This window comes from Rhineura floridana, chromosome 19, assembly GCF_030035675.1.
Source record: "Rhineura floridana isolate rRhiFlo1 chromosome 19, rRhiFlo1.hap2, whole genome shotgun sequence".
NCBI lineage: Eukaryota > Metazoa > Chordata > Lepidosauria > Squamata > Rhineuridae > Rhineura > Rhineura floridana.
Window position 1 is genome coordinate 7,290,416 of NC_084498.1, and position 13,434 is coordinate 7,303,849.

A 13,434-nucleotide genomic window follows, 5' to 3' on the forward strand; every position below is an offset into this window, starting at 1 on the left:
ACTGCAATAAGGTGACGGACCAATGCCTCTCCTATTTCAAGCGGTGTGGGAGCATCTGTCAGATTGATCTGAGGTACTGCAAGCAAGTGACCAAGGAAGGTTGTGAGCAGTTCATAGCAGAGATGTCTGTGAGCATTCAGTTTAGTCAAGTGGAAGAGAAACTGCTGCAGAAGTCAAGTCAGTATTTACAAGGGCAAGTTTGTAAATAACCAGAAGTTGAAAAAAGGACCCCAGGAGACCACAAAAGGAATGTTACTTTGTTTGGAGATGCTGAATATGCCAGGTGGCAACTGTTTGGATTGCACAGGAATGTGTGGTGTTCAAACAACCTGCAAAGCATTCTAGTCTGGATGGGGTCATCTGATACTCTGCCCAGGTTCTTTACATGCCTTCTGCTGGTGATAGCAAAGGATCATTCATGCCTAGAGGAAGACTGAGGCACACCTATTTAAATACCACAGCTGGGGCGGGTGTAAATTTTTAAAGCATTTTTGCAGATATCAAAAGCATTGTTAATTCTGGGGTTATTAAGGTGGTCCATACCCTGCATTTCTGCCTTTTGAACTTTTTTGTTACATCCAATGTTACGCAGAACTATTTTTGTACAAATTTGTTTAAAAAAGTTATTTATGCAAAGTTCTTGAATGAATTGCAAGTGTTTGTCTTTGGTTTCAGATTGCCAAGTTTTATCTTGAGGTAGGAGAGAACTTGAACTTCTTGCCACTTAAAGAAATGACCTGTTGACAGATATACCCCAGTTGGGAAGGGGGGAGTAGGTTAATACTTTAACATGAAAAAGCATGTTTTAATGGAAGTTTTATATACAGCTTTGCATACTCAAAACACTGTAAGCATGTTGTGGAGGAAAGGAGGTGTAAAGTGCAGATTAAGAACGAGCAAGTTGCCAAGTTTCCCCTGTATAAAATTCATTTTCTCAATTTTGAAACTTCCAATTACAGCTGTGCATATGGGAAGGCATTAAAATATATATGGACTCTCATACATGCTGTAAAAATCCATTTATACTACTAGTCAAACAGTTCTGGGGTTTGAGTGAGTTCTTGTTTTCCATATGGTTAATTTCTGACTGTAAAGAAGGGGGGGGGAGATTTTGGTATACATAAGTGCCATTGTTGTAAAGTGGTGTTCTCCAGCCCCCAACCTCCTTCCTGATACAGTTTTACCTCTGTTGAATTTGTATAAATGATTGTACAAAAATGGAGAGGCTAGCTGTGCATTCTGTTCAAGTTTGTATTCTAGTTGTGGGGCAGGGAGCTGTGTTTGCAACTTGGAGGGCTACTGTGAGAGGTTGGCCTGGGGCAGAAAAAAAGAGCATCTCTCCTCGTAACCCTCAGAGGAGCCTAGCAGGCGGCTATTTTGCTATACAGATGCCACGTCGGCCAAAACTGGCAACTGGAGGCAGACTTGGCCCAGCAGGCTCTAGTTGCTTATATCTAGCGTAAACTTAACCTCCTGGAACTTTAGCAGCATGCCAAGAGGCACACTATTGTGCTCTGTGGGGGTATTTTAAAAGAAACAATGCACTGAACGTAGCCCTAGCTTTAAGTCACTCTTTACATTTCTGACTGCAGCAAAGTTGATCTAATTCTATGGTTTAACTGTGAGTCACTCCTGTCTTGTACTATTACTGCTTAGACTTCCTGCACTGGCTATATAAATGTTTCTCTCTGGCAAACCCATAACTGAACCTTATACACACTTCACTAAGTTGCTGGTCAGAGCTATGGGCTCAAGAGCCCTGTGCAGAAATAAAGAGTTACCGTTTGGGCCTTGCTGCCTCTGCCCCATCCCCATGGGCTGTTTCAGCCAAAAGAGAGAGAAGAGAGTCAAAGCCCGATAACAAAAGATTTTATTAAGTCAACAGCCGTTGTTCAGAATGTTATGGATATGCTACATTCTTTCTTTGTATCCCCTGAAAAGGATTTGATCAGCTGATTTTCTGCACCTTATCTTTAAAAAGATCTTTCTAAAAATAAAGCCATATTATCTTGCTCTCTTCTGGAAAATAAGTCAGTTTTAAGATATGAAAGTCATATACATTCTTGTCTCAGCTGGAGGCTGAATGGTGTCATAGCTCCAAAGCTTACCCCCACCTACCTCAGTCTCAGTTACTCAGACCCACAAACATTAATATTTACTTTTGTGAGTACAAGCTTTGGATGATCTGTGCTTCTGAGATGTGAAATCACAATACCTGCCTAATGTGCAATGTTTAACTTCTTGTAATGCCATTCAGAACCTGCTGCGCAGGATTGCTATTCTTTACATAAAGGGGAGGGCAATACTTTAGGAAAATGGTCGACTTTTATCTGAATGTTGCCTGCTTCTTGTTCCCACAACTCAAATTAAATAGTATCATGTATCCCAACGGATGTTTGGTAATGTACATCTTTCCGTCACCATTACCAAAGGACATCCTTCACCCTGAACCTAGAGCTTAAAGCTTCTGCGTTTCCACGCTCATGCCGACCAGACACGCTGTAAGCTATGCCTTTTAGGAAGCTCGTGTGAGGATATTCTGCACAGAAAGCACTCAAGGAACTCCTTGTTCAGCACAACACTTGAGTACTGATTCTAAACACAGGAAGCCCCAATTCCTGTTAACAGTTCATTTTTTCTCCAGGAACCCGCTACATAGTTATTCTAGTGGCTCACACTTATTGTAGGAAATTCCTAAGCATGGTAGGAACACTTAAAACTAAATGGGTCATCTTCGAACCAAGACATCTTACAAATTGTCCTAAAATATGGGGTAGGGTAGCTTTTAGATACTATGATTAAGAGTATCACATTTCATTGGGCACATATGGAATGACATTCTGGATAACTGATATAAGAGCTCCATTCCCTGAGCACAAAACATTCACCCATCTGTCTATTGGAGAGGTGTGGGAGGGGTGCAGTGGAATATTAAAGGGTCCACCTGCATCCCATTTAAGAGACTGCAGCTGACTATGCAGTGGAATTTTAAATGCACTTGGCCACCCTTCTGCTCCTTGGAAATTCAACGCTCTCTTTCTTGGCCCTCCCACTGGGCTGTGTGCTATTCTTCAGAAGAGAGCAATTAGTAACGCTAGATCTGCTGCTGCAATTTTGATTCGACCAGTTTCTGGTTTTATCCTAGTTAACACAGCTCTACCCTTAACAAGGCATCTGACTGCCAAAGCAGAAGTACATCAGTCAAGCTCCTAAGCTTCTGTTCAGGATGCTATGAGTTATTGGAACGGAGGTCCACCATGGAGCCTCCACACATGACTACCATGGTCTGCGCCCCACCCCAGGAGAAAGCGCAGTGAGAAGCCGCCGGCTTTGGTCTCCATTCACGACTTGAACACGTGCACGGCTCTTACAACATACTGTCGGCAGATGGGACATTCACTCATGCGCTTGCCGCATTTGGTACAGGTGACCATGTGGCCACATTCCAGCAGTACACAATCAATCACTGCATCCATGCAGATCCTGCAGAGATTCTCATCCTCATCATTCAGTTGAGGTTTCTCCCCTACTGCCAAGAATCAACAGAACCCACATTAGAGAGGGGCACACCACAACAGACGTCTGTTCAATTGGTAACCCCCACCCCCCCAGGAGCATTAAGCCAAGCTGCTTCAGCATAGACAAGGAAGCAGGATTGCAATTGCGACTTTAAAGTACCATGGAATTGTGCCTATTTCCACAGTGAATTCTCCAGTTTTAGCATTAAGAAACAGGTTAGGGACTCCCCTAGGACTAAGGACAAAGGGAGCTACACCAATATGCAAGGGCTGGTCAAAACAAAACCCCTGTCCCTTCACCCCGCCACAAGTAGAAAATAAGTGCACCTACGTGGCCTGTGATTGGCTTCATTCTCCCTGTATAGCCTGCTCACTTTCTCCACCAGCTCCCATTTTTCACAGCATCCCGAGTAATTAACAAAGTTACGAGCAAGTATTTCCTTCAGCTGGCGAACATTTAGCTCTTCAATATCATCCAGACTTGAAATATCAGACAGCGAAGCTCTTGCACGCTTCCTGGACTGCCCTGGGGTCTAAAATTCACACAGTAATCTATTAACAACAAAGCAGCTGACTTGTGAACTCGTCTGCCTGATAAGGGGGCTGTGGGAACTTGGTGCCAAGGAGGCCTGGCACCCAAACAGGCAAGACAAGCAAATCAAATGTTGACCCCCTTTTCCCTCCTCTCGTTCTTAGGAGGAAGCTCTCCTCCGGATTCTAACTACCCTGTGTAATAAAAGCCTGTTAGCATCCAACACTTTAAAATAGTCAGGAAACTAGTAAAAGTTATATTTCAGCATTTGCTAATTTGATGCCCTTTTTTAGGTTTGTTTACTACTTGTGGTTTTAGAATGCCATTTACAATTTAAGATTTGTATCAACTATCAAGAAAAAGCAGGTAAGTTATATTTAACTAGGCAGCTATTTTTTTAAAAAAGTATGATTTAACCTAAATTTCACCATGTGATTTTGTTCTTACCTGCTCTTCTGCGTTTTCCTCCTCTTCACTAAGGTTTGCCAAGAGCCTCTCACTTTGTCCCTGCGTGCACAGGAATATGAGAATCCATATTAGGGCAATACCTTTATTAGGCCAATCAAAAGATCACAAAACAGCATGCAAAGCTTTCGAGTTCTCTAAACAAGATTGTAAAACAAAGCAAGTGGGTGGGTGGGATTGACTGATGTTGAAGCCTTGCGTTTTTTCAGCAGTGAAAGCAAATCTTCTGGTTGCTCCTCCCACTCACTCCACTAGGTAGGATTCTGGAGATTTGAAACATGTCCCCCCAGGAATGGGACAGCACCCATGGCCAATACCTTCCTGGCTAACTCCGACAGGCAGGGCTTTGACAGAGGTCTGCCAGCCATCTTGGGTTGCAGGCAGTAGCAACCCTAGCTTCTCACCTCATTTCTATCTATTGCTCCTCCTCACTATGTTCTGTCCACCTGTGTGGGAGAACAGAAAAGTGAAGTTGAGTCTAGGAGCAGGCCATGGCATGCGCTATGTTTCTGCCCACCTAGAGAGCTCCAACTTAGTCCTCTCCATGACCTTGTTGGGATGGGTCCAAGATGCAGTGGGTGGGCAAGAATAGGCGGAATAAGAGGAAGCTGAGATGGTTCAGTCTCCTCTGCAGTCTTGAGTCAGGAGCCAGGTAAAAGCCAGCAAGTTATGAGTCCACCCAAGCTGTAGTACAGCCTTCTACATCCCAACTGTCCTCACCTGGGGACAAGGATTAGCAATTGAGTGGATAAGTGTGGGGGTATGCCATGGGGGGGGCATCCCTGTCCCACCCCACTCCATTATTGTTGGGAAATCTCCCGAGTTCTGCCAGTGAATACAGAAGATTGTCACCCATCCCAGGGCAGATTAACTGCTAGAATGTTTAGCAGGTGGTCTGGAGTCTTCATCCCCAGGTCTTTGAGAAGATTGCAGTCAGGTTTCATCACCCTGCAGTGACCAGTTTACATCACTGGAGAATCACAAGGTAAGCAGGTTTTCCTACACTTTCCAAATGGACAGAGTAGAAGGAAAGGATGCTCTCGGGCTCTTGGCTGAGGGGGTTGATTTACACATTTTGCTCAAAATGGCCAGGATCCAGAAGACACTCGAACATAAATCAGGTGGCAGCAGAAGGCAGTTAGTGGTTCCTTACTGGCCGCAAAGGGGCCTGGTTTTCCCATCTCATCACTGTCACAAGAGAAGCCTGGACCCTTCCAGTCCACAGACCCCAGCTGGGTGCAGCTTCATATCTGCACCTTGAGAAGAGAGGCCTAGAGCATAAGCGGTACTATCACAGACTGGTTTCCAGCATCTTCAGTTCCCGTATGGACTCAACTAATCCATTTTATGGAGTCACTTGGAATGTGCATTGAAAGCAGACATTTAGGTAATTCTGGATTTGACCAAGATCTAAGCCCTAACATACTTCAAAGGCAGGCGGTGGCTTTGTTTTTGGTCTTGGCTGAGGGATGTGATGATTACATTTCATCACATCCACATCTTGAAAGGTTTTGGGGGCAGTGGGACTCATTCCACCAGTGCACAGGCTTCCTACACAAGGTGCTCAAGGCAGGAACTAACTCTCCTTTTGAGCCCTTGAGATTTGCATCCTTCACATTTATGAACTGGAAGGTTCTGTGCCAAGTGGCCATGTCTTTGTTGTCATGTTTCTGAGTTGGGTGCCCTGTCAGCCAGGAAAGAGTTGTATGCTGTGCATGAGAACTCAGCCATAGTGCAGATGCTAAAAGTTAGTTCTACGCTCCACAAGACTCAAGAAGTTGGGCTGCCGTAATTTTGCCCAGATCGTAAGAAGCAAGAATGACACTCCCTTGATATCTGCAGAGCTGTGAACATTACTTTAGACCAGGGATAGCCATTGTGGTGCCCTCCATATGTTGATGGATGACAATTCGCACCATCCCCAGCCATGGGTTATGCTGGAGGGCACCACTGTGGCTGCCTGTGCTTTAAAACAATCAGATTTTCTGTGCTTTATTACTGTCCTGCTGGATTAAGGCTTGCATCTCCAACAGTTGTCTGCTTGTGCTGTGTTGGGGGGGAGGGGAAGATCACTGCTCAGTTCACCACGAAGTGCCTTAGTCTCTGTGTGTTACATGCCAAAGCTCCATTAGGAGAGATTTGCAGAGCAGCCACCTGGCTTCAGTGACCGTTTTGGGGCAACATTTGGCAGGCAGGTACTTCAACAGGTGGTGGCAGTTTAGGGGATGTGCTGTAGCTCAAGTCCTGCTCATCTGGGTACTCCTGTGGTACATCCCATCGGAGGATCCCCTCCTCCACCGCAGGGAAACAGAACGCTGGACTCACTGCGCTAAGTTCTGTTTCTGCAGGGGATGCTCCCTCCCTCGCCACCAGGGAGAGGTCAGGAGCTGCCCAAGGATCCCCTCCATCTCTTGAAGAGAGTGAGCTTGTCACTGTTAAGTCCAACGTTCTGGTCTGTCTCTGATCTCGGTCTAATATATTTAATTCACAGTCTTAAGAGGGACTGGGAGCAAACATTCAAATAAGGCTGTTTGGGTGCTATGTATGTAGGCGTCAGGTTGCACCAAGGCCTGCTAGGAGCAAGAGGTGTAACAATGGCTGATCTCCCCTGTCCCCAAATCTCTGGTTGCCATTACTCTCTCCCCTCCACATCACCACCTCCCCTTGCACTCAGGTCCTGCTTGCGGGCTTCCCCCAGGCACCTGGTTGGCCACTGTGAGAACAGGATCCTGGACTAGATGGGCCTCTGGCCTGATCCAGCAGGCTCTTCTTATGTTCTTACCACCAGCCAGAGGGGATGTATTTTGTTCTTTGTGCTGTAATTAAGATGCCCAGCCAAGGGATCAGCTTCCAGGCCCACCTCACACCAAGGGACAGAAACAGTCCAGCCATCCACCCAACCCACATTTGCATACCTGTATCTGCAATTCATTTCCTGTGCTCTCATGCCTACGTGTCAAGTCTCCCTGAGAGGATGATACAGAACCAGACAGAGAAAGAGGATGTGTAGAAAACCCAGAAGTCTGTGATCGTGTTGAATACAAGCTGCTAGTGTCTGTATCCTCTTCAGAAGACAATCCGTGGTGGCACAGTACAAGGTCTACCAAATCTTCCTTTTCTCGACAAGTATCTGTGGGGATGTTTCTAAGTATCAGGTACTGGCGCAAATCTTTGACTTTCAAACGCATCAGCTGTGGCCGCTGGAATGCAGTCTCCTGCAACAACTGACAGGTGGAACATCTTCGGAGGCTCTCTTGCAAGACTGAACACATGGAGCAGAAATCCTTCTTGCACTCGCAGCACACATGCTAAGAACACACACAGGGAAAACAAGCCAGAAGAATGTTAACATAATTGGCACCAGTACCTAACTCTCCAGCGACCTGTCTTCCTCTTTTCCTTGAAGAACTATTTACGTACTTTAAGTAGCACTATCGAAGTACTTTAAGAAACCTAGAAATACATCAAGCAGATCAATTCAGAACACAGAAAGATTGTGACTTACAATTTGTAATTAAGGCAAAGCCAAGCTTATTTCCTGGCACCAGTCCAGCATTGGGCTTTTGGGGATGGGGAAGAGGTACAGACATGTAGTCCTCAACTGTACTTACCTCTGAGCTCCTGGACCTTGTTAATCTTGCCAAAGCTAGGCCTGTATATGGTTTGTATCAGGTCTACAAACGGTGGCAGTCTTACCACCACCACCACCCCAAATCTAACACTCGAGGCATTCAAGAGGCAGTGGACAGCCACCAGTCAGGTATGCTTAAAGTTGGATTCCTGCATTGAGCAGGTGGACTCAGTAGCCTTAACTCCCCTTGCAACTCTACTACTATTCCCAAGGCTTACAGATCATGCAGGATGGACATCCAGTGGACAAGGGCAGCCAGAAAAGAGGTTCACTCTTCAGCACCCAAAGCAAGAGGCAAGGCCTCTCCTCTCCTCATTCCTTTTGTGATCGTGAGTCTGTGGACAAGGACCAGCTTGTCTTCTCATCTCCGTACAGTACTTACAAAATGTTAGGCACTTTATAAATGATAAATAATATATATTCAGAAAGGGGGGAAATACTGAAAGCTTGTAAACCCTTCTGACTGCAGAGTGCTAGATACTCACCCTTTTTCTGAACACTGAGAACGTTAGGCCACAAGATTTACAGACTAGATTAGATCCTCCTGCTGCTGAAGAAGTATATACGCTGAAGTCTGTACTTGGTGCAAATCTAAATGGGTTTGCTCCACCCCCAAATCCAGATTGCTGCCCACGAACAGCTCCAGTCCCCATAACTTCATTCAGCAACCCACAACAGGAAGCCCACATGGATGTCGCTCCTGCCTGTAAGACACAGAAGGCAACATGATCAGCTAGTAATTCTCCCTTCCGAGTTTAAGACCTTTTCCCAGACCATAAGGAAAACAAGCACACCTCTCTCGATGCCATACTTGTGGTAGTCCCAACATCATGAGAGCCATGTTAACAGAAGGAAAAAAACACAGTATCCCTGCATCAGAAATGCTACCTTAAGGAAAGGCACCAGGATTCCCCTTAACAGATCAGCAACAATGGCACATTAATTGCATGGGAAGCATCTTTTGAAAGGGCCCCAGCTCTGCAGAAATCATTCTAGAGGAAGTGCTTTGTTCTGTTCCTGTAGCAATCATTCTAGGAGCTCAGTGCATAATTCACTAATAGGCAAAAAAAAAAACCCTTGCGATGCAAGAACGATAATTGCTAGTTTTACTACCCAGGTGTTGCTGTCCTAGTCCTTCTCATTCTGCACAGTGCAACTGAAGCAGGTTTTCTCCTTTACCTGCAATCATTGTGACAATTGTTGAATTGCCAGCATTCTGGATACTAATTTTTTTGCATTCCGCAATGTTAAATTGAAAATACCCCCATGCCATTCTGCTGCTTCCCATAAGCTCATTTCAAAACAAAACCTTACAAAACTTATAGTCCTGACCTCAGAAACGCTTGCTTAACAACTCTCTAAGTTTTCACACAAGAGAGAATCGAGAGTTCAAAGTGTAAAACAAGAGAGAAAAAATTCAGACCCCTGTTAGAATTTTTTCTGTCAGTGGTCTCCTAATTTGTTGAAATTAATTAAAAATTAGCCATGTTCACAGAGTACCTCCAATCCTATTACTGATCTTGCCCCATACTCTGACCATCTTCTGCAGTTTAAAAGTTAAAAAAATGCCTGGCTGATTTTTAATTAATTTAAGAAATTTAATATTTGAGTCTATGACAGCGCAGGCATGCTCAGTAAGAACTAACTGTCAGTGTTCTAAAAGCCAGACACACAGCTGTTTGGCTTGGCTATTCGGGGCAACACCTATGCCAGACATTTTCTCTACTTTTAACAGTCCTGGCTTCCCCCAAAGAATCCTGGTAAGTGTAATTTGTGAAGGGTGCTGAGAGTTGTTAGGAGACTTCCATTCCCCTGACAGAGCTCCAAGGGCCAGAGTGGTTTAACAGTCTTCCCAGAGAATTCTGGGGAGTGTAGCTCTGTGAGGGGAATAGGGTGTCTCCTAGCAACTCTCAGCACCCTTCACAAACTATACTTCCAAGGATTCTTTGGGGGAAGCCAGGACTATTTAAAGTGGAATAAATGTCTGGTGTGGATGAGGCAAGGGACAGCATTGGTTTAAAATTGGGTGGGAGACTACATGTGCCTGCTCTAGAATAAAAAGGTGGGGGAACCCCCCCCCCAATATGATACTGTTAACAATGTTTTCCTTTTGGAAAGGAAAGGGGCTTTCCCTCTGCCCAGTGCCCGCTCACCCACCCATTCTCCCCTTCCTTCTCCTCCCTGCCCCTCCCCCAGGTCAGTTTCAGTTATTCTAAGCATGATTGCACAGCAGTAAATCCCACTGAACTCAATAAGCAGGAAAATTATCAAACCTGCCCTGCCCTCCCCCTTCCTGCTCCCCTCTCCTCCCCCTCACAAGGGTCAATTCTTAAACCGCAAGGGTTTTTTGCCTATTAGTGAATTATTGCATAAGCTTTCATGGATTATCATGAATCATGCATCTGGTGAGCAGACTCTAGTGAGCAGACTCTAGTCCCAAGACAGCTTATGCCATAATAAATGTGTTAGTTTTGAAGGTGCTAGTACTGACCTTTTTGTTGTTATGCTAAAACTGCGCTTTGACCTACTTTACAGAGTTGATCATTAATTCATCATGTTATTTGTGTTGCCTTCCCACAAAAAATTGTGTTCAAAGCAGCTTACAAGGTGAACAAAAATACATCTCAAAACCTACAATAGCGAAACCAATTTCATAACAAAAAATAATAAAACCGAAACATAACAGCAAATATAACAGCAAACAAAAACAACTTTTCAGTACTAGGAACGTGGCAACATTACACTTTCTGACAATAGCAAAAGTATGAAAGGAATTGGACAGTTTCACTTTGCTCCTAGAAACCCCCCTCCCATGATGTTACTCAAGAGTCCCAGTCCTGCAGCAAGAGGCAGGGGGTGGTGGAGAAACTGGAAACGCCTCTCCCATTATCTTATTTGTTTGAGGGTAAAAAGACTTTGGCAAACTTAAAGCGCTATCACAAAACGTAGGATGGTGCAGAGGATGGTTCAGACAGGCATACAGAGTGCAGAGCCTACATGTAATGTGGGAGCATAATAATAATAATAATAAATTTAATTTCTTCGTCGCCTATCTGGCCGATGGCCACTCTAGGCGACTTACAAATTTGTTAGAATACAATTGATAAAATATAATAATACAATATAAAAACAATACATCTGCAGCAACAATATTAAAACTGGGCAGGAGGCATTACAGTTATAACAATTAACCCTCCCCGGATACCCCGAAGGCCTGCTGAAAGAGCCAGGTCTTTAAGGCTTTCCGAAACACATTTAGGGAAGAGGCGTGCCGGAGATCTTGTGGGAGTACCCGCCAATCTGGCTGTTTTTGTTGGCGGGATTGAGAGAAGGCCCTGTGTGGCCGATCTTGTCGGGCGGCATAATTGGTGGCGTTGAAGGCGCTCCGTGAGATAAACTGGGCCGAAACCGTGTAGGGATTTAAAGGTCAATACCAACACCTTGAATTGGTTTCGGAAAACAACTGGTAGCCAGTGTAGGTCGAACAACACTGGTGTGATGTGATCTCGGCGGCGACTATTCGTAAGTAGTCGAGCCGCCGCATTTTGTATCAGTTGTAATTTCCAGACCGTTTTCAAGGGTAACCCCACGTAGAGCGCATTACAGTAGTCCAAACGAGAGGTGACCAGGGCGTGTACCACTAGTGGGAGCTGGTGAACAGGAAGGTAGGGTTGCAGCCTTCGTATGAGGTGTAGTTGGTACCAGGCTGCCCGGTTCACTGCCGAAATCTGAGCCTCCATGGACAGCCTGGAATCAAGCACAACCCCAAGGCTGCGGACCTGGTCCTTTAGGGGTAGACTCACCCCGTTGAACTTCAGGTCAATGTCGCCCAACCTTCTCTTGTCCCCCACAAGTAGTACCTCGGTCTTATCAGGGTTCAACTTCAGCTTGTTCCTTCCCATCCATCCACTCACGGATTCCAGGCACTTGGACAAGGTCTCCACAGCCAACTCTGGTGAAGATTTAAACGAGAGATAGAGCTGAGTGTCATCCGCATATTGATGACACTGCAGCCCAAATCTCCTGATGATTGCCCCCAGCGGCTTCATATAGATGTTAAATAGCATGGGAGAGAGGATAGAGCCCTGTGGCACACCACAACTGAGAGGCCAAGGGTCTGATACCTCCTCCCCCAACGCTACCTGTTGGTACCTCTCGGAGAGAAAGGAATGGAACCACTGTAATACAGTGCCTCCAATTCCCAATCCCTCCAGGCGAAGCAGAAGGATACTGTGGTCGACAGTATCAAAAGCCGCTGAGAGATCGAGGAGGACAAGAAAGGTGGATTCTCCCCTATCTAATACCCTCCTCAAATCATCTACCAGAGCGACCAAGGCTGTTTCAGTTCCGTGACCAGTCCTGAAACCCGATTGGTATGGATCCAAATAATCCGTTTCATCCAAGTGTGCTGACAACTGGTTGGCCACCACTCGCTCAATGACCTTGCCCAGAAATGGTAGATTCGAAATTGGGCGGAAGTTATCGAATACTTGGGGATCCAAGGAGGGCTTCTTTAAGATGGGCTTTACAATTGCCTCCTTGAAGGCTGATGGCATCACACCCTCTTTCAAGGATGCGTTTACCACCGCTTTGATCCCCTCGCCCAATTTCTCTCTGCAGCTCACAAGGAGCCACAAAGGGCAAGGATCAGTAAGACAAGTGGTTGGCTTCACAGATGAAAGCACCTTGTCCACTTCCTCAGAAGGGAGAAGCCGAAACCGATCCCAATTTACCGGCATGCAACTGGCCAACTCTGGTTCATCCACTGTGTCCACGGCGCACGGGATTGAGCTCCATAAGTGTTCAATTTTATCGGCGAAGTGTTTTGCTAATAAGTCACAGGAGGCCTTTGACTGTTCCAAGGGTTCCTGAGCAACTGGACCGACCAGGCTTCGGACCACCTGGAACAGCCTCCTGGGACAGCACTCTGCAGACGCAATAGAGGCAGCAAAGAAAGCCTTCTTTCCTACCTTTATTGCCACTTGGTAGGCAGCTACTGCTGCTCTAACCTGTGTCCGGACATCTTCGGAGCGGGATTTCCACCACCGGCGCTCTAGTCGTCTCACCTCCTGTCTCAGACTACGCAACCGCGGTGTATACCATGGTGCTAGCTGAGTTCTATTCAGGGGGAGAGGACGTTTCGGAGCCACCCGGTCTAATGCCCTGATGATCCCCACGTTCCACTCCTTCACCAGGGTTTCGACCAGGCGACCTTCAGCAGGTTCCAATTCCCCAAGCACAGTCAGGAATCCATCCGGATCCATCAGGCGTCTGGGGCGGACCATTTT

General features: G+C 45.8%; 2 protein-coding genes across 10 annotated transcripts in view; one reads left to right on the plus strand and one right to left on the minus strand.

Annotated features, from left to right (window-relative positions):
- Window positions 1-2,108, plus strand: part of KDM2B (lysine demethylase 2B) — a 119,091-nt gene extending 116,983 nt beyond the window's left edge. For all 8 annotated transcript variants that reach the window (XM_061603183.1, XM_061603184.1, XM_061603185.1 and 5 more), the window contains one exon: window positions 1-2,108. In XM_061603183.1, coding sequence (XP_061459167.1) covers window positions 1-209 — 209 coding nt within the window. In that variant the 3' untranslated portion in view covers window positions 210-2,108.
- RNF34 (ring finger protein 34) overlaps window positions 1,854-13,434 on the minus strand; it is a 26,410-nt gene continuing 14,829 nt past the window's right edge. Inside the window, exons 2-6 of one of the 2 annotated variants that reach the window (XM_061603193.1) lie at window positions 8,632-8,850; window positions 7,431-7,823; window positions 4,498-4,557; window positions 3,850-4,051; window positions 1,854-3,526 (exon numbers count right to left, since the gene is read on the minus strand). In XM_061603193.1, coding sequence (XP_061459177.1) covers window positions 3,342-3,526; window positions 3,850-4,051; window positions 4,498-4,557; window positions 7,431-7,823; window positions 8,632-8,850 — 1,059 coding nt within the window. In that variant the 3' untranslated portion in view covers window positions 1,854-3,341. Of the gene's footprint in view, window positions 3,530-3,849; window positions 4,052-4,497; window positions 4,558-7,430; window positions 7,824-8,631; window positions 8,851-13,434 lie in introns of both variants that reach the window. The other variant, XM_061603192.1, reaches the window with a different exon arrangement.